This window comes from Canis lupus, chromosome 2, assembly GCF_011100685.1.
Source record: "Canis lupus familiaris isolate Mischka breed German Shepherd chromosome 2, alternate assembly UU_Cfam_GSD_1.0, whole genome shotgun sequence".
In the NCBI taxonomy this organism is placed as follows: Eukaryota; Metazoa; Chordata; class Mammalia; order Carnivora; family Canidae; genus Canis; species Canis lupus.
In genome coordinates, this window is record NC_049223.1 from 78,914,351 (window position 1) to 78,932,412 (window position 18,062).

The window sequence follows — 18,062 nt, forward strand, 5'->3', positions numbered from 1 at the left end:
AAAAAGCCAATGAGAGCCCATTCATACTTTTAATCTAGTCTTTTTTGTTTTCTTTTGTTTTTTATTTTTATTTATTTTTTATTTTTTATTTTTTTAAAGATTTTATTTATTCTTGAGAGACACACACACACACACACACAGAGATACAGAGATACAGGCAGAGGGAGAAGCAGGCTCCATGTAGGGAGCCTGATGTGGGACTTGATCCCCAGACTCCAGGATCAAGCCCTGGGCCAAAGGCAGGTACTAAACCGCTGAGCCACCCAGGTGTCCCTCTTTTGTTTTTTAAATTGAGGTATCCTTAACATGACACTAGATTATTTTCAGGTGGACAGCATAATCATTAGATGTTTGTGTAGGCTGTGAAATGATCACAGTAAGGCTAGTTAACATGTCTTCATACATAGTTCCAAGATGTTTTTTTCTAATAATGAGGGCTTTTAAGATCTATTCTCTTAGTGACTTTCAAATATGCAATACAGTATGTTTTTTTTTTTTTCAGTATGTTGTTAACTATAGTCCTTATACTGTCTGTGTATTATATCCCTGTGACTTATTTATTTTATAACTGGAAGGTTGTAGGTTTTTTTTTGGTAAAGATTTTTATTTATTTATTCATGAGACAGAGAGAGGCAGAGTCATAGGTAAAGGGAGAAGCAGGCTCCCTGCAAGGAGCCTGATGCGGGACTCGATTCCAGGACCCTGGGATCACGACCCGAGCCAAAGGCAGATGCTCAACCCCTGAGTCACCCAGGCATCCCAAGGTTGTAGCTTTTGAACCCACTTCATCTGTTCTCCACTCACCCCCTCCTTCTCCCTGCCTCTGGCAACTACCATTCTGTTCTCTGTATCAGTCATCTTTTCTTGAATGATTTTTGCCTCCAGTTTTACCTGCTTTCCTGATTTCAGGTTTGCCTCATTTTATAGCATTTTGTGGAGAATGGTTTTTGTGCTTAAGAATGAAAGAATCACATTAATTCAGTACAGCATATTGACTGGCTACATGTGGTTACAGTGCTCAGAGCTGAGGAAATAGATAATGTAAACATGTTTTTTTGTCTGCTTTTAAACCATTTCTCTGATCTTCAGCTTTATTGGGAAAAGTTTGAGAAAACACAGTATATAATAATTAGGTATGGAGAAGCTAAGGTCTCTTTGGTATGATGGTGGTCTTCTCTTCTAGCACGTGATAGTCCTGGAGTGCACGTGCCATATTATGTCTTACTTGGCTGATGTCACCAATGCCCTGAGCCAGAGTAATGGTCAAGGCCCAAGTCACCTCTCAGTGGATGGGGAGGAGCGGGCCATTGAGGTGGACTCGGACTGGGTGGAGGAGTTGGCAGTGGAAGAGGAAGACTCCCAGGCTGAAGATTCAGTAAGTACCATGTAACCATCCAGGCAACTGGTTATTAGTGGCTGACTGACTGGCACTGACACAGCTCATGCTAACCAGCCTTTGGCCCTCTTTTCTAGCCCTGTGCGCTTCGAAACTCTCCCACTCCTGTCTGCTTTCTCCCAGCTTATATGACTAATGCCAGACCAATTTTCCAGGTCTCCAGAGCAAGCTGTGGGGATCTAATCTCTTAGGAAAGGGGCTGTTGAATAAGCATATGCCTTCTTCCATCCAGAAGTCACTTACTCTGCAGTTGTTTGGTTTTTGTATCATAATGGAGTCCTAGGGATGAATTCTTAATGGTTATGGTGTGAACTCCCTTACAGAGAAAGTGGAAAAACTTTTTTCTCCTAAAGATTTATTTATTTATTTAGGGGGGAGGAGAGGGAGAGCTTGCATGAGTAGGAGGAGGAGCCGAGGGAGAAGAAGAGAATAGCAGGCAGAGTCCCCGCTGAGGATGAAGCCCGATGCAGGGCTTACCCCCATGGTTGAGATCATGACCAGAGCTGAAAATAAGAATCAGATGCTCAACTGAGTGAGCCACCCAGGTGCCCCTAGGTTTATTTTTTTCTATTCCTACAACATTAAGCTCTCACTTGGAATTGTAGCGCATTTATAGCCTGCAGATTATTTTCCGGAATAAGTTTTACTGGTCATTTATGAATTGACTGTTTATTCTCTGTAGGGTATACTTTTGGGGGTGCCTGTGTAGAAGGGTGTATTTCTGATTAAAAAGATTTGTTATCTTTGAAGGATGAAGATTCTCTTTGTAACAAACTCTGCACTTTCACAATCACTCAGAAAGAATTCATGAACCAGCATTGGTAAGAATAGTTCTCTTTCAGGTGAGGATTTGTTGGGTCTTGACTGTTGGGGCTGCTGGGCTTATTTGCTCATTCTTATTCTTTGTAGGTACCACTGTCACACCTGCAAAATGGTGGATGGAGTAGGTGTGTGCACAGTTTGCGCCAAGGTGTGCCACAAGGATCATGAGATTTCCTATGCCAAATACGGGTCCTTCTTCTGTGACTGTGGAGCCAAGGAAGATGGCAGCTGTTTGGTGAGAGTTTGGAACATTTCCTGGGCTAGGAAGGGTGACTTATTAGTGACACGGGAATGCTAAAGCCAGATTGGGAAGCTGCCATGTCACCTTCATGGTGGCCTGGGTCTAGGAGTACGTTGGGTCTGTCACTGATCATGGCCTAAGTGCTTCACTTAGAATGTTAGAACATGCAGGGTCATTAAAAGGTCTTGTAGTTTTTTTTCTAAGATCTACTACCACAGGTTTGGATATTGTAATCAAGACCTGTCGGTGTGAGTGGGTAAAGTGTTAACTATTAGGTGGGTATCGTGAAAATCAGAATTTAGGCATTTGGATATCATTTAAATGGTTGGCTGATTTCTCCTCCTGGTCCAGATTTCCCTCCAAGATCTCAGGCAGTGTTTCATCTGGGTTGTGGTTCAGGCTTTGGGCCTCTGATGTTTTCTGTCTCTAGGCGCTGGTGAAGCGAACTCCTAGCAGTGGCATGAGCTCCACTATGAAGGAGTCAGCCTTTCAGAGTGAACCCAGGGTTTCTGAGAGTCTGGTGCGCCACACTAGCACCTCTCCAGCTGACAAGGCCAAAGTCACCATCAGTGATGGAAAGGTTGCTGACGAAGAGAAGCCAAAGAAGAGCAGCCTATGCCGCACAGTAGAGGGCTGCCGGGAGGAGCTGCAGAACCAGGTGTGCGTTTTGGTGGTGCCTGGGATGCTGGGTGGTGTGTGGAGCCTGGCAGGTTGGTTCACAAGCAGGCTAGGCGCAGGGCTGATATAGCAGTGCGCCTTGAGGGGCTGAGAGTTACTTTCTCTTTTCTGTGAGTTGGCTCATTTTCACAGGACTGATATGAGTAGGATGTGTTGTCAAGCCCCTGCCTCACAGGGAGGGATTTGAGACTGAGGAGTACTATGGGAATTTGCAGGAGAGGGTGTCTTTTAGTTCTAGAGTACCTTTCTTGGCCAGGGTTCCTCATCTGAAGTACAGACTACAGAAAGTGATTTACGTGATTGTTTTCTCAAGGATGGCATGTAACTAGAATGATTCTAGATGCACAGGAGAGAATTTAATCATACGTGATGGATATATTCTAGCATTAGGGTAGGGTATCTGTGGGATTTCTTTTTTTTTTTTTTTTTTTGGTGGGATTTCCGGTTTAGAAAGATTGCTCTAGAGTTTGTAGCACAAATCTAATGTTATTGAGAGGAAGAGATACGGCTAGAATATCAAATTGGAAGTGAGGAAACTGGATTCTAGATTGTAGAGTTACTGGCAAGATGTATTATGATGAGTACGACTTGTTATTTTTTTTTTCTTTCTTTTTTTTTTTTTTTTTTTCATTTGTGTATTTGGATTTTTCTCAGGCCAATTTCTCCTTCGCTCCTCTCGTGTTAGACATGCTCAATTTCCTCATGGATGCCATTCAGACCAACTTTCAGCAGGCTTCAGCTGTGGGGAGCAGCAGCCGGGCTCAGCAAGCCCTCCGGGAGCTGCATACCGTGGACAAGGTGGTTGAGATGACAGATCAGCTGATGGTGAGTGTGTCCGGAGGAGCATATTTACTGAAATGCTAAGTTATGCCGATACTCTGAGGAGGATCCTTTGGACAGCCAATCCCTAGCTATCCAGCATGAAGATCCATGTGTGAGGGTATCTTCAAAAGAAGAGACAGAAAAGGTCATTTGGGCCAACCCAGTGAATAAGTCCCCTTTTCAGTTCATAAAAATAGATCAACTCCCAAGATGTTGGAGATAGCATCTGGGGGCAATTGTAGTAGAATTTCTTCTGAATCTAAAGTAGAAAACCTCTTCTTCCCTAAGATTCCACTGGCTTGCAGAGTTCATGTTTGTCGTCTTCTGCTTATAGCCCTTCAGGCAACTCTCCCTAGCTCTTCATATGAAATGGCTTAGAAGTCCTGAGTCATTATCCACATTAAGTCCTCTTGCTTGCACTGAGGCTAGGAGTTCTGGTGTGTTCTGCTTGTCCTGTGTAGTAGCAAGTGTAAAGTAGTGAAAACCAGTGTTAAGTGTCTGTGCTTCTGTAAAGGAAGTGCACAAACGAACAAGGTATGGGAACCGATCTTAGAGGGTATCTGTTTTTAAGGGAGAAATATTCCCTCGGAAATACACACACGTACATACATACAGATATTTTGATATTTTGGTAAAAGTGGTAATGGCTTTTAGACTTCGAGCTATTAAAGATGAAGTTAATTATTGGGATAGTATTGGTGATCATAAAGTTGCTGACTTTAGTTTTGCAAGGTCAGATGAATGGAAACCATTCTGTCATTAGCATCATTTCACTTAAAAAAAAAAAGAGGCATTTTAACATTTCAAGAAGCCTATACTTTATTAATTAAATTTAGCTTGGTGAAACATTATTATGTTATTCTTACTGGATTGACAATAACTTTGAGAGATTCACCTAACTGTCCATAGATCAGAGACTGGAATCTGTTGCTTTTGAATGACTGCATCGTATAGTATCTCAGTCATATGAATAGTGTATGAATCCATTTGATCTCTTTGCCTTACTATTGCATGTTCTCTCCTTCCCTCTTTGCCAGGTTCCCACCTTAGGCTCCCAGGAAGGTGCCTTTGAAAATGTTCGGATGAATTACAGCGGAGACCAGGGCCAGACTATTCGACAGCTAATTAGTGCCCATGTGCTCAGGCGGGTGGCTATGTGTGTGCTCTCTTCCCCGCATGGGCGCCGCCAGCATTTGGCAGTTAGCCATGAGAAAGGGAAGGTGGGTTTCCGATTCTTTCCTACTCATTTTAGGTCATGTTTGTCTTTTTTTTTTTTCCTTTAAAGATTTTATTCATTTATTCATGAGCGAGACACAGAGGCAGAGACACAGGCAGAGGGAGAAGCAGGCTACCCAATGAGGGACTTGATCCCAGCACCCCAGGATCACGACCCAAGCCAAAGGCAGACCCTTAGCCACTGAGCCACCCAGGCATCCTGGTCGTGTTTGTCAAGTGCTAAACAAAACTGATGACTATGCTCAGGTTGGCCCTCTGGGAAAAAGTCTTGGATTCTAAGAATGCTTTAGGGGATGGAGCTTAATGAGCTTTTTCTACTCCACCCCTCAGTTTGTTGATAAGACTTAGAGGCAGTGGGACTAGAACAAAGTTGCTGTTTCTCATTAGTAGTTTCCCACTCAAAACATCCTTCAAGCCCTCAGAGAAAGGTAATGACGTGATTACCTAGGACAGCATGGCTCCCAGGCTTGGCCTGGTTTGGTCATGCTGGAGGGAGGGCACAAGTCAAGAGAATAAAAGTCTTCATGGGAAGACTCAGTGTTCCTTAGTTTTTCCCTGTCCTCCTGGCCCACTGTGGACACAGGGAAGCTTAGGTTGTTTTATAGAATTGGTAGAGGTTGGAACAGTGGCAGATATGTTAACATTTTTCTGTATTCTGGTTTCTTTATCATCAGTAAAGTTGTTTTAACTTTATCTTAAGTGAAAAACAAACTAGAAATCCAAATAGTCCATAAGATCCCTCTAAGATACTTAAAAACAAAACAAAAACTTGTACAGAAAACTAGAAAGGAAAAAAAAAAAGAAAACTAGAAAGGATGATAGCATACAGGAAGTGGGGTAATGATCTTCGTGAACTGATTATACAAGGAGGAGTTGGTTTCATTACTCCTCTCTTTTGTTGTCACTTGAAGGAGGAAATTAAAGGCATTCCATCTCTTTGAGCCGGGAGAAAGGGTTTTCTTAAGAGGCTTAGCTGTGGACTAGTACCCCACTGAAGGAGCTTTTGTTGGGCTCTATGTTCTCTAAGAGGACGGCGATAAGGAAATCTGGCAATTGTCCCCTTGCAGATCACTGTTCTGCAGCTCTCTGCACTCTTGAAGCAAGCGGATTCCAGCAAAAGAAAGCTGACTCTGACCCGCCTGGCTTCTGCTCCCGTCCCTTTTACTGTATTGAGCCTCACTGGGAATCCCTGTAAGGAGGACTACCTTGCTGTGTGTGGGCTGAAGGTAATAATCTGATCTAAGTTTGATTACTTCTTGCTCTAGGTCCTGCATGGATCGCATTCCTCTCCTCTCCTTTGTTCTCAGCGCCACTTTCTTTTTTTTTTTTTAATAATAAATTTATTTTTTATTGGTGTTCAATTTACCAACATACAGAATAACACCCAGTGCTCATCCCGTCAAGTGCCTCCCTCAGTGCCCGTCACCCATTCACCCCCACCCCCCGCCCTCCTCCCCTTCCACCACCCCTAGTTCGTTTCCCAGAGTTAGGGGTCTTTATGTTCTGTCTCCCTTTCTGATATTTCCCACACATTTCTTCTCCCTTCCCTTATATTCCCTTTCACTATTATTTATATTCCCCAAATGAATGAGAACATACAATGTCCTTCTCCGATTGACTTACTTCACTCAGCATAATACCTTCCAGTTCCATCCACGTTGAAGCAAATGGTGGGTATTTGTCGTTTCTAATGGCTGAGTAATATTCCATTGTATACATAAACCACATCTTCTTTATCCATTCATCTTTCGATGGACACCGAGTCAACGCCACTTTCTTGTACTCATTGTTGAGATGAAAACTTAAAAGCTTTTGGAATATAAAAGAAATCTTTCTCTGAATTTCTCCCAGCTCTTGCAGATCTTTCTTGTGTTGGAAGTGATTTTTGTGTGTGTTCTTGAAACCTGAGTGTATTATCTGACAGTGGGAACACTATCTGAAGGCAGGGAATGTTCAGGAAGACTTGAAAGAGCTGAAATGAGTTAGCCTGCCTCCTGCTATCTTTTAACCAGTCTGCTCCTTAAACCCTGTGCAGGACTGCCACGTGTTGACCTTCAGTAGCTCAGGCTCTGTTTCGGATCACTTGGTGCTGCACCCTCAGTTGGCAACAGGCAACTTCATCATCAAAGCTGTGTGGTTACCTGGTTCGCAGACCGAGTTAGCGATTGTCACTGCGGACTTTGTCAAGGTATAGTTACTGTTCTTTGATGATGTAGTCCTAGAATGGTTTTGTTTTTGAATCCAAAATGTCTGATCTCCATTCTGTGCTAGCTTGTCCCAGGAATTAAAGATAAGCAATCATGACATTTTTGTCACCTTTTGTTATGGTGCCGAGCAAGAGCTTTCTTTGTGTAGGTGATAGGACATTGATTCTGGTTCTACCCTTGCTATATCACGTGCATGGCTCTTTCTGTACTCGTCATAGAATTTGTAGATGCATATCTGTCCCCTAGTCATTCCTTGAGGGAGAATAAAAAGATACCCATCTTTGTATGCTCAGTGCCTGACACTTCCAGACCTTTGTTGGAAGGAGAAGGAATACCCATTACTCACCAGTGGCAGGTCTTTGGATTTGTCAGGATAATTTGGGGGGTGGGACTGAAATAGATCTCCCTTCCTTCTGTATTGCAGATTTATGACCTGTCTGTTGATGCCTTGAGCCCGACCTTCTACTTTCTCCTGCCAAGCTCAAAGATAAGAGATGTTACCTTCCTCTTCAACGAGGAGGGAAAGAACATCATTGTTATAATGTCTTCAGCTGGTTACATCTATACCCAGCTCATGGAAGAGGCCAGCAGTGCCCAGCAGGGACCCTTTTACGTCACTAATGTGCTGGAAATCAACCACGAGGACTTGAAGGTTTGGGCAGATACTGCTTTCTCCTGCTGTTCCAGATCTCATTAGCATAGCAGCTCTTCCGTTGTTCTTTTCTCTTTAGTCTCTGACTTTTCCCCTAATGGCAGAAATACTTGTCCTCGAGGACCAAACTGATTAACTGTGAAGTTCCTTGACTCTCAGGTTATTTTAAGATTAACCCACAGGGCTTAAATTTTTAGAGCCCATATTCATGATTTAAAACTAATAAGCAGCAAAACCGGATGCTGGTCCCGAAGGCAACACTCGAGATTAATGCAAGTGTCATATTTTTGCTCTGACAGGACAGTAACAGCCAGGTGGCAGGTGGCGGTGTGTCCGTCTACTACTCCCATGTGTTGCAGATGTTGTTCTTCAGCTATTGTCAAGGCAGATCATTCGCAGCCACCGTTAGCAGGACAACTCTGGAAGTATTGCAGCTCTTCTCCATCAACATCAAAAGGTGGGAAGGAGCACTTCATGTTCAGCTTTCACAGTGCCCGTGTTCAGTGGGGAGATGCCCTGGCCCAGTGCTGGCGTCTCTGAGGAACCTGGTGAACCTTACTTTGCTCCAGCGGTCCTTTCCCTTTTACAAGCAGAGGGCACCCAGTGTTGGCAGGTTGGCTGTCTGCATGGTTTGTCCTCCACCATGCAGACCCCAAGCTGTAAGAGGTGGTTTGGGGACCACTGTCACTCAGAAGGAAGAAGCAATGGTCAAGGCAGTGCATGTAGCTTGGGTGTGCTAACGGAGTTTTGAGAAGGGAGCATCAGTTGCTCCTAGACACTGACAGGACCAAAATACCCTTTAAGTTTTCCTGCTGGAGTAGTTGATCGGTACACAGAACATGGTGTCAGTAATGGGGGCATGGTTCACAGGATTGGGGGGCGGCGGGTAGAGGCTTGCATCAGGTGTACGGATAATAGAGGTGCACATGAGGTGGTGAGTATTTAGGGAGCTAGGAGGAAGAGACTTAGACTTTCTTCCTGTCTTTCCTTTCTGCCACTGAGGAGCCAGAAAAGTGCTGTAGGCCAGGTCTCTCTGGCCTCTGTGTTGTGAAACGTTGTGAAAAGCAAATGGGATACCATTCACACAGAATTTCACGTACTTGGAGATGCTTGATAGGACTGGGGATCATGTGCCTTAAGCAGCTCTGTTCAGTTGACGACCTCTAGGCACATTGAGACCCCTCTTTCCTCAGACAGTGGAAGCCAGCAGAGGAGATTTCTAAACCAGGACTCTTGCTGGGGCCACACAGTGGGTATGTGAGAGTATATATGTGGCTCAGAATAAACTTGAGACTCATGGGTAACTCCAGGCCCTGGAAAGATGCATTGCTCTGGAGTCAAGTGTTTGGTTGGGATGGCCTTTAAGTCAAGAAAAAAATGACTAGGGGTGATTGACACTCTGACTGTGGCCAATTTTGTTGTCTGCAGTTCCAATGGTGGCAGTAAGACATCTCCTGCCCTTTGCCAGTGGTCCGAGGTGATGAACCACCCTGGCCTGGTATGTTGTGTCCAGCAAACTACAGGTGTGCCATTGGTAGTTATGGTGAAGCCGGACACTTTCCTTATTCAAGAGATTAAGACGCTGCCTGCGAAAGCAAAGGTGAGTGCCAGATGCTCCTATCACTTGGCTGTGAAACCTGGTCTAATTTTATATTTACGTATTTGTATGTTATGTTCCTTGCCCAGCTCTTTCAGTAGAAGAGGCTTGTCAAAGAATTTTCACCTGTTTTCTCCTAGATGCCTTTTCCCTGTTGCTCTTCTACACCCCTTGACTAACTGTGGAACTAGTTGGATCTCTGCCTCTTTTTGTAGATTCTGATCTATAGTTGTGAGAACTCTTACACTCCTTTGTCCCCTATGCCAGATCCAAGACATGGTTGCCATTCGGCACACGGCCTGCAACGAGCAGCAGCGGACCACGATGATCCTGCTGTGTGAGGATGGCAGCCTGCGCATTTACATGGCCAACGTGGAGAACACCTCCTATTGGCTGCAGCCGTCCCTGCAGCCCAGCAGTGTTATCAGTATCATGAAGCCTGTGCGAAAGCGCAAGACCGCTACCATCAGTAAGGCCCTTCCTGAAAAGACTGGTGGGGGAACAGGGATGGCAGTCTTTTAGACAAGACTTGGAACAGACTATGATAAATCTCCATGAAGAAAGAGTGCCTCTCTTGCTTGCCTGTTTTGTAAAGGTAGAGGAATAGGTGTTAGTTAATTTCCCAAAAGCAGTGTCAAGTTTTCTGAGGCCAGCAGTGTTCTTGTGATTTTTAGAAACCCATGGGACAGATGGCAAGCATTCACCAGCTTTCTACTTTAGCTCAGTGGTTCTTAGGTGCCGTCAAAAGAATGATCTCGTGGACCTTGTTGGACAGATTTTTCTCTGGGTTTGGGGAACATGGCTTGCCTGACGTGAAGTATAAGATGGAACCGAGGGAATATTGCTTCCACTTAGCAGTTCCCCACCGAGCAGCAGAGAACCCATTATAGATCTCTGAGCTGGGTGTTTTGCTCCTGGCTGATAGAGGACTCTTCAGGATGTGAAGGCTTGAATTCAGGAATGAGTGACTCTAGCTAAGCAGAAACCTTTGCAAGAATCATCCCCTGAATGAAATTTGTCTTAGGGATCCCTGGGTGGCGCAGCGGTTTGGCGCCTGCCTTTGGCCCAGGGCGCGATCCTGGAGACCCGGGATCGAATCCCACATCGGGCTCCCGGTGCATGGAGCCTTCTTCTCCCTCTGCCTGTGTCTCTGCCGCGCTCTCTCTCTCTCTGTGACTATCATAAATTAAAAAAAAAAAAAAAAAAAAGAAATTTGTCTTAGAGTCCATGTTTGAGGTAATGATGCAGCTCATCCTACTGTAAAGAAATAGTTTCTATTTATTTGTTTAAAAGATTTTGTTTATGTGAGAGAGAAGAAAAGAGAACAAGCAGAGGGAGAGGGAAAAGCAAACTCCCTTGTAAGTGGGAGCCTGATGCAGGGGTCGATAGCAAGGCCCTGAGATCATGACCTGAGCCAAAGGCAGATACTTAACCAATGAGCCACCCAGGTGCCCCACTGTTGTTTACTTTAAACAAACCATCCACGAGAGAGCCTATTGTTACTAACTACTCAGTACCACACCCAAGTTCTTTGTCCCACTTGTTGAATTGTGGTAAGGAATGATGACCATTGGGTTGCTGGCCACATGTGGGCATCATGCTGATAGGAATGTTATAATCCCAGTTGTCCAGAAGAGGTTAGAGTGTTGATTGTGGGATTGGTCTGGGAGGGACTTTGCCCGTGGAGTGGGTACAGAGGCAGGAGCAACACACTGATAGGTCTCTGTACACTGGTGCCATTCCCCACAGCGACCCGCACATCTAGTCAGGTGACCTTCCCCATCGACTTCTTTGAACACAACCAGCAGCTGACGGACGTGGAGTTTGGTGGGAACGACCTTCTGCAGGTGTACAACGCGCAGCAGATAAAGCACCGGCTGAATTCCACCGGCATGTATGTGGCCAACACCAAGGTGAGGACTGCTGGGTAGGGTATGGTGCCTGGGTAGAAGTATGGTTTGAAGACACGTCTGCTCTTAGAATGCAGGTGTGAAATCTATCCTTACAGTCACTGACCCTTGGACTCTAGTTAGTGGTCCTTGGAATAAATGGCTGGTTATTCTCGACTTCCACATAGAACGGCTCCTGTTCCAATGTTAGCAACAGGAGGTGGTTTGTGATAGGGAGGAAGTAGCCACAAATTGGAGACTGTCCACTCCCTGCCTCTATTTTCCTGTTCTCAGAAGTAAATAAGTAATTACCAAGAAGTTAGAAGGATCGAGGATTTGTCTGGGGTCGCACACTTTGGTGCCAGCAGACGAAGGGTTCCAAGTTTGCCTTAAAGAAATTGTGTTCCGTTTTCTGACTTGTGCATTTCCTCCCTCTAGCCCGGTGGATTCACCATTGAGATCAGTAACAACAACAGCACTATGGTGATGACAGGCATGCGGATCCAGATTGGGACCCAGGCCATTGAACGGGCCCCATCATACATTGAGATTTTTGGCAGGACCATGCAGCTTAACCTGAGTCGCTCCCGCTGGTTTGACTTCCCCTTCACCAGAGAAGAAGCCCTACAGGCTGACAAGAAACTGAACCTCTTCAGTGAGTCGCCAGCCCCTGGCACGGCCTGCCCTTCTCATTTGCCTGCTGACTTTGGGGCCACTTCTCTGTGGCTCTCCAGTATTCTAGGAGCCCTCTGCTCTCTGCTGCTCAGTGATATCTGCCATCCTGGACCTCTGAGCTTTACCGGAGGTGGACAGGAGGCAGGGGGGCAAGAGAGGAGTGTACTGAAGAATGCGAGGGGTAAAGGCGGGGCAGACTCTGCCTCTATGTCCCACATCTGTGGGGCTGGCTCAGCCTTGCTGGTGTGGTCTCCATGGCGGGGCAGAGAAGAGGCAAGCTTGGGATGCAAAAGCAGCATGTGTTCTTCCAGCACAAGGGTTTTGGTCACACATCACTAAGAGAGGGATGAGTAGCAACGCCTGGCTTTGCTGTGTCGGACACTTTAAACCCTTAATATAAATACTGTCCCTTTGACGAGCCTGGCATCCTTCTCTACTATTTACTGGTTGCCTGTCTCATGCTTTTGCTCTTAGAAATAGTTGCTGTTAGAAAGAATGATGATGATCTGTGTTTTGAACAAAGGGGGTGCTTTGAGTTCCCTAAGGGTGGAGGCTGGGGGATGCAGTGCCCTGATAGCCCCAGAGGATTCCTGCTGTGGTGCTCAGGGGTTCTTCTGGGAGGTAGACTTCCTAGGCCTCTGGTCAGTGGGACTGCTTCATATGTACTCGGTGTCTCCTCAGGGCTCAAGCGCTGTTCGAATCTCAGGAGACAGAGTTTCTCCATGACTAAAATCAGTGGGATGTGCTGCTTTTCACTCATGAGTCTAGTCTTCACTTTGGAGGTGGCCACGTTTGCCCTTTAGAGAATGTGCTTCCTAGAGGTTTCTCTAACTTGTTGCAGTTGGGGCTTCGGTGGATCCAGCAGGCGTCACCATGATTGACGCGGTAAAAATTTACGGCAAAACGAAAGAGCAGTTTGGCTGGCCCGATGAACCCCCAGAAGAGTTCCCCTCTGCCTCTGTCAGCAACATCTGTCCTTCCAACCTGAACCAGAGCAATGGCACTGGAGACAGCGACCCTGCGGCTCCTGCCACCACCAGCGGAACTGTCCTGGAGAGGTACCTGCCTGGGCAGGGGGTAACTCCAGTCCCCAGCATTTTTCCCCTCCCCCAGCACAACCTGTCCTGAGAGCATCCATCCCTCAGAACTGTCCCAAGGGTAGCCTGTGAGTTTCAGCTCGCCCCCGAGCCACCTGACACCTTGCATCTCCTTAGTTTGCAAACGGAGCCTGACAGCGTGCTCAGAGCCATGGGACTCCAGTCTGCCTGCCTGGGGGCTTCTGTGTCTTCTCTTAATGCTCAGGCGCCCTTTGGAGGAGCCAGAGGCTGCCCAGTAGAAGATGCTCAAGCCAGCATTAGAGATTTGGGTCCAGTCTTGCTGAGATTAGAGGGGAGAATCTTCCCGGTCATTCTGATGTCATCATCTTCTCTTTCTCTGCAGCGGCCACTTAGGTGGTAATGGCGCTGCTGGCGAGATGCTGGCTGCCGCTCGTGCGGCAGAGTTCAGAGCCTCCCCAGGCTCCCCCCAGTGGCCTTCTGAAGCATTGCGCTTGGCTTCTTTGTGCTAGGCGGCTGCTGGTTTGTGCGGTAGATGAGGCGACTCACGATGTAAGACGCTGAGTTTCTTACATTGTAAGTCGGAAGAATAGCCTGGCTTGGGATCACTGCCTTCCACCAGCAGCCTGCCCCCACTCTTTTCTCTCTCTCTCTCTTTCTCTTTCTTTTTTTTCCCCTCCCCTATTCTTATATTGTTTGCTTAGGATATGTTTCCAGGTTTTTCTGAGCTTCACTTTTTTTTCCTTTTTTTTTTTTCCTTTGCTTCTCCCCCAAGTTCTGAAACTGAGTCCCTAACCAAGCTGGACCGGTTAGTATGCCCTCTTTCTTTTCTCTGCACGGGTGAGTGTGTGTCAGAGAGCAGTGTAACCGATGGTGTGGCTTCGCGTTGGTTCTGCTTCTGTGGTAGAGTCCTCCTGCTTCTTTCTGTTCTGGTCCTTGCATGGCTGCGGAGCTATCCCCATGTAAGAATGGAGTATGTGGAGGGTTGTATGTGCACACTTGGTGGTGGCCGCTCCAGAACCTCTTAGCTCTTTCTTCCATCCCCTGTCCCTCTCCGCTCCCTCCCCACAGTGGGTGAGAAGGGGGCAGGGGCGGGCAGTGGGATGATGGGAAAATCCTAGCATCTGACAAGCCAGTGGAGAGCTTGTTCCATCCACCTTTGTTTCACGCCTCAGGACCCCTTCCCTTGCTCTTTGTTGCCTTCTGCTACCCCTTGACCTGTTTCTCTCCAGCTGCCTTCTCCATGCCTTTCCCTCTATGCCTGGAGCCTCAGCATCAAGATGTTGGTCTTTTTACCATGCTACATTAAACTCACAGGAGTAAGCCCTGGGGAGAATGTTACTAGGTGCCCTTCAACAGCTGGGTTTCTGGTTCCTTTCCCAGGAGAAAGTGGCTCAGTTTTTTAAAGGTGCTTTGTTGTGCCCTGTGAATGTTGGCAGTTGGCATGCTCCTGAAAACTCAGTCTGTATTCTCCCCGGACTTAGGGGCTCACAGGAAGTGCCTTTGTACATTTGCTTGGAGGTGTAAATAAAGTACAACGTGGACCTTCCCAGTGTGAGAAGATGGCTTTAACCTTTCCCTTTGTGTATCCCTTTGCCTCCTGATCTCTGGGCACCTGAGCTTCGGGTCCCATTGCATCAGTGCTAAGCCCTTCTCAGTGATCCCTGCCACAGGCAGCAGAAGGAAACACTTATCCGCTTTGAGGAAGAAAAGCCCTGTCTTTCAGTTACGGATTATGAACACGGCCTCAGGTTGATCTCCAAGCAGGAGCCAGGTTTCTTCTGGCCTGTCACGCAAGGAAATGATATGCATGATGCCTGTGGCAGGTCTTATTGTGCTTTGATTTTGTATTTGGCATTCGTTAGCTGTTCCCAAGGTTCCCCTGACTGTAGTTTGTACAGGCTAAAGCACAACCAGAGAGAAGGGTGGTGGTTGTACTCAGGCCAGCTTTTCTGTCTCCCTAGGCTGGTTGTGAGTTCTTTAGAAGCCCTGGAAAGCTGCTTTGCTGTTGGCCCAATCATCGAGAAGGCAAGTGACTTTTTCAAAGCACGTGGAAGGTTTCTGAAGAGGCAGGAAGTCAGTGGAGTTGTCAGAGGCCCCAGGCCTTGCAGCTAAAGAATATTTGTAGAATAACCTTGATTTGCAAAGAAGCTCCAGAGAAATCTCCAGCTTAAGATATTCTGTCCTACTTCTGGGGGATCCATTGTGAGAGTGTTTCATAGAAGAAGATGAGTGCTGGCAAAAAGAACACTGTTCCAGGATCCATAGGCTTGGACTTGATTCCTGCTCCTTTATCATGGGAGGATAGCAGTTTCTGAAATTCCTCATTTTGCTCTTAGCAGTCCATGGAGCATAACCTAGCCCTGGTGGTCTAGAAAAGAGGAATGGGGAAGGGCAGAGTGTACATAGTTGGTTCTGCATGGATTTGGTGGGCCCAGTGATAACCCTACTGTCTTTTGCACCAGGAGAGAAACAAGAATGCAGCTCAGGAGCTGGCCACTCTGCTGCTGTCTCTGCCAGCGCCTGCCAGTGTTCAGCAGCAGTCCAAGAGCCTTCTGGCCAGCTTGCACACCAGCCGCTCAGCCTATCACAGCCACAAGGTAATTGCCTCTCTAGATGCCTTCCGTAGAAGTGCAAGTTGTGGTACTGACAGGGAATCAGGCCAGTTGGTTCTTCACATGCAAAGTGAGGAGGATGTAGTGAAGTCATTGAGATGAGACCCATAGCATCTAAAGTGTCCCCTGAGAAGTGAACAACTACCCCCAAAATTGAAGCCAAGCAGACTAAGGGGTCTCTGGCTTACACTGATTTTTTTTTTTTTTTTCTCTCTAGTAGGTTCAGCAAGATCTAAGAGACTGGGAGGGTTCTCTGGAAAAGAACTAGAGCAGGGGAATCACTGAGATCCTTCCTCCAACTGTGAACCCTTGCTTAGGTGTACTCACTTGAGAGGGAATTGCTGGATAGTTGGAGAGACTCTGAGGGGGAAATTGGGACATGGGGTAGGGGTGGGGGATTCTCACCTATAACTAAAAGTAGTGGCCAAAGGCAGTAACTTAGGCCAATTACTGTAGATGGGAAAGGTGACCAGTCAAGGTGATCAGTCAGTTCTACAAGGAAGAAGCCAGTAGCCCAGACGCCTCGGTTAGCTTTTGTGCCTCCAGCCCAGAGGCTTGAAAAATGCAAGTTTAACCTGCTGAACCATTCTCTCATGGAAAGACAGGTTTAGAAACAGACTCTTTGGGGGATAGGAAGTTGCAGAGAAATGGCACTTCTACTGTAGCAAAGCCATCTGGGTTGTTGCAGTTCTGGAGAATCAGGCAATTCCACATTTTCCTGTTCTACTTCGATACTTAATAACTTTTGAACTTTGTGCTTTTAATGTTTTTTTTTTTTTTTTTTAAGATTTATTTATTTATTCATTCAGAGAGAGCGAAGAGAGAGGCAGAGACACAGGCAGAGGGAGAAGCAGGCTCCACGTAGGGAGCCCGATGTGGGACTCGATCCTGGGTCTCCAGGATCACACCCCGGGCTGCAGGCGGCGCTAAACCGCTGCGCCACCAGGGCTACCCCTTTTAACGTTTTGTGTATGATGAAGCTTACCTGTCCTGGGCTGCTCTGAAGACTTATTCCAAGTAGTTGGCTGTACTTAACCTGTTCTCCTGAGAGCCAAATAGCCATCCTGATGACCTGCCAGCTGTCTTCTCCTGTTGGCTTTAGTATCCTATGAAGGCCTTGCTTTTGCTTCATCCTCTGCGACCCTTTCATTACAGGATCAGGCCTTGCTGAGCAAAGCTGTGCAGTGTCTCAACACATCCAGCAGAGAGGGCAAGGATTTGGACCCCGAGGTCTTCCAGAGGCTGGTGATCACAGCTCGTTCCATTGCCATCATGCGCCCTAACAACCTTGTCCACTTTACGGAATCCAAGCTGCCCCCAATGGAAACAGGTGAACTTGGCCTATGTGGTCGTGGTCCTGAAATCTGCTTGATACATCCTCTCTACCCTCTCACCCTCTTCTTGTTGTCTCTGGCCTCCACCTGAGTGCATGCTCTGAGACAGAGCTTTTACTCTTGTCTTTGTACCTTAAGACTTTCGACATTTAGATTGTACCATTTAAGAAGCAAATACTCTTTCTAGTGTTTATGCCTTGGAAAATCCTTGAGTTTATTTAGTGCTTTGGATGTCAGATATAATCCGTCTCTGAAGTAACTACCGCTTAGGATCTTCAGGGCAAACCTAAGCTTGTGCCCTGGTTACTTTAAAATAATAGGATCAGATCTTGTTTTTGTGCTATTTTTTGCCAATGTTTTTATTAACATGTTCAGTGGCCTTTCTCAGTGCTTGATTCTGTTTCCTCCTCTGTCCTCACGTTGGCTGGGTACCTAACTCATTTTGCTTTATCAAATACAGCTTATCAATGCCTTTACAGTTCTGTTACTTACATGCTCTCATTTGCTGTCATCGTCCGGTTCCTTCTGATATTCTCATCCAGGAATTGTGCCAGAAAATCTCAGATGTTCCCCTAGTTTTTAGAAGTTGAGCAGTTGGACCTGAGATCTCTGAATCTGCTGTAAAGATCCTGAATGCTCCCCTTTCTACTTAATTCTAACATACAATGTTTTCTGTGATATTCCTTTCCCAGACTGTTTCTTTCCTAGATGTGCCTGCTGGAGTCTAGGGATAGTTGGCATATTGATTGGGGCCCCACTTGAAACTCCCTCCCCAGGCAAGCTTCCTTGACCTGAGTTAACCTTAAAACAAATTAAATTCCCTGTCAGATTTACCATCGTTAA

At 46.3% G+C, this 18,062-nt stretch overlaps 1 protein-coding gene across 5 annotated transcripts in view; it reads left to right on the top strand.

Moving 5' to 3' along the window:
- Positions 1 to 18,062, top strand: part of UBR4 (ubiquitin protein ligase E3 component n-recognin 4) — a 132,444-nt gene that overhangs the window by 46,859 nt on the left and 67,523 nt on the right. For 4 of the 5 annotated variants that reach the window (XM_038531798.1, XM_038531800.1, XM_038531802.1 and 1 more), the window contains exons 35-53: positions 1,184 to 1,375; positions 2,147 to 2,217; positions 2,306 to 2,453; positions 2,890 to 3,117; positions 3,792 to 3,962; positions 4,997 to 5,179; positions 6,263 to 6,421; positions 7,231 to 7,383; positions 7,827 to 8,054; positions 8,354 to 8,511; positions 9,483 to 9,654; positions 9,919 to 10,120; positions 11,401 to 11,564; positions 11,979 to 12,195; positions 13,057 to 13,273; positions 14,046 to 14,078; positions 15,235 to 15,298; positions 15,736 to 15,870; positions 17,041 to 17,215. In XM_038531798.1, coding sequence (XP_038387726.1) covers positions 1,184 to 1,375; positions 2,147 to 2,217; positions 2,306 to 2,453; positions 2,890 to 3,117; positions 3,792 to 3,962; positions 4,997 to 5,179; positions 6,263 to 6,421; positions 7,231 to 7,383; positions 7,827 to 8,054; positions 8,354 to 8,511; positions 9,483 to 9,654; positions 9,919 to 10,120; positions 11,401 to 11,564; positions 11,979 to 12,195; positions 13,057 to 13,273; positions 14,046 to 14,078; positions 15,235 to 15,298; positions 15,736 to 15,870; positions 17,041 to 17,215 — 3,070 coding nt within the window. The remainder of the gene's footprint in view (positions 1 to 1,183; positions 1,376 to 2,146; positions 2,218 to 2,305; positions 2,454 to 2,889; positions 3,118 to 3,791; positions 3,963 to 4,996; positions 5,180 to 6,262; positions 6,422 to 7,230; positions 7,384 to 7,826; positions 8,055 to 8,353; positions 8,512 to 9,482; positions 9,655 to 9,918; positions 10,121 to 11,400; positions 11,565 to 11,978; positions 12,196 to 13,056; positions 13,274 to 14,045; positions 14,079 to 15,234; positions 15,299 to 15,735; positions 15,871 to 17,040; positions 17,216 to 18,062) is intronic. The other variant, XM_038531801.1, reaches the window with a different exon arrangement.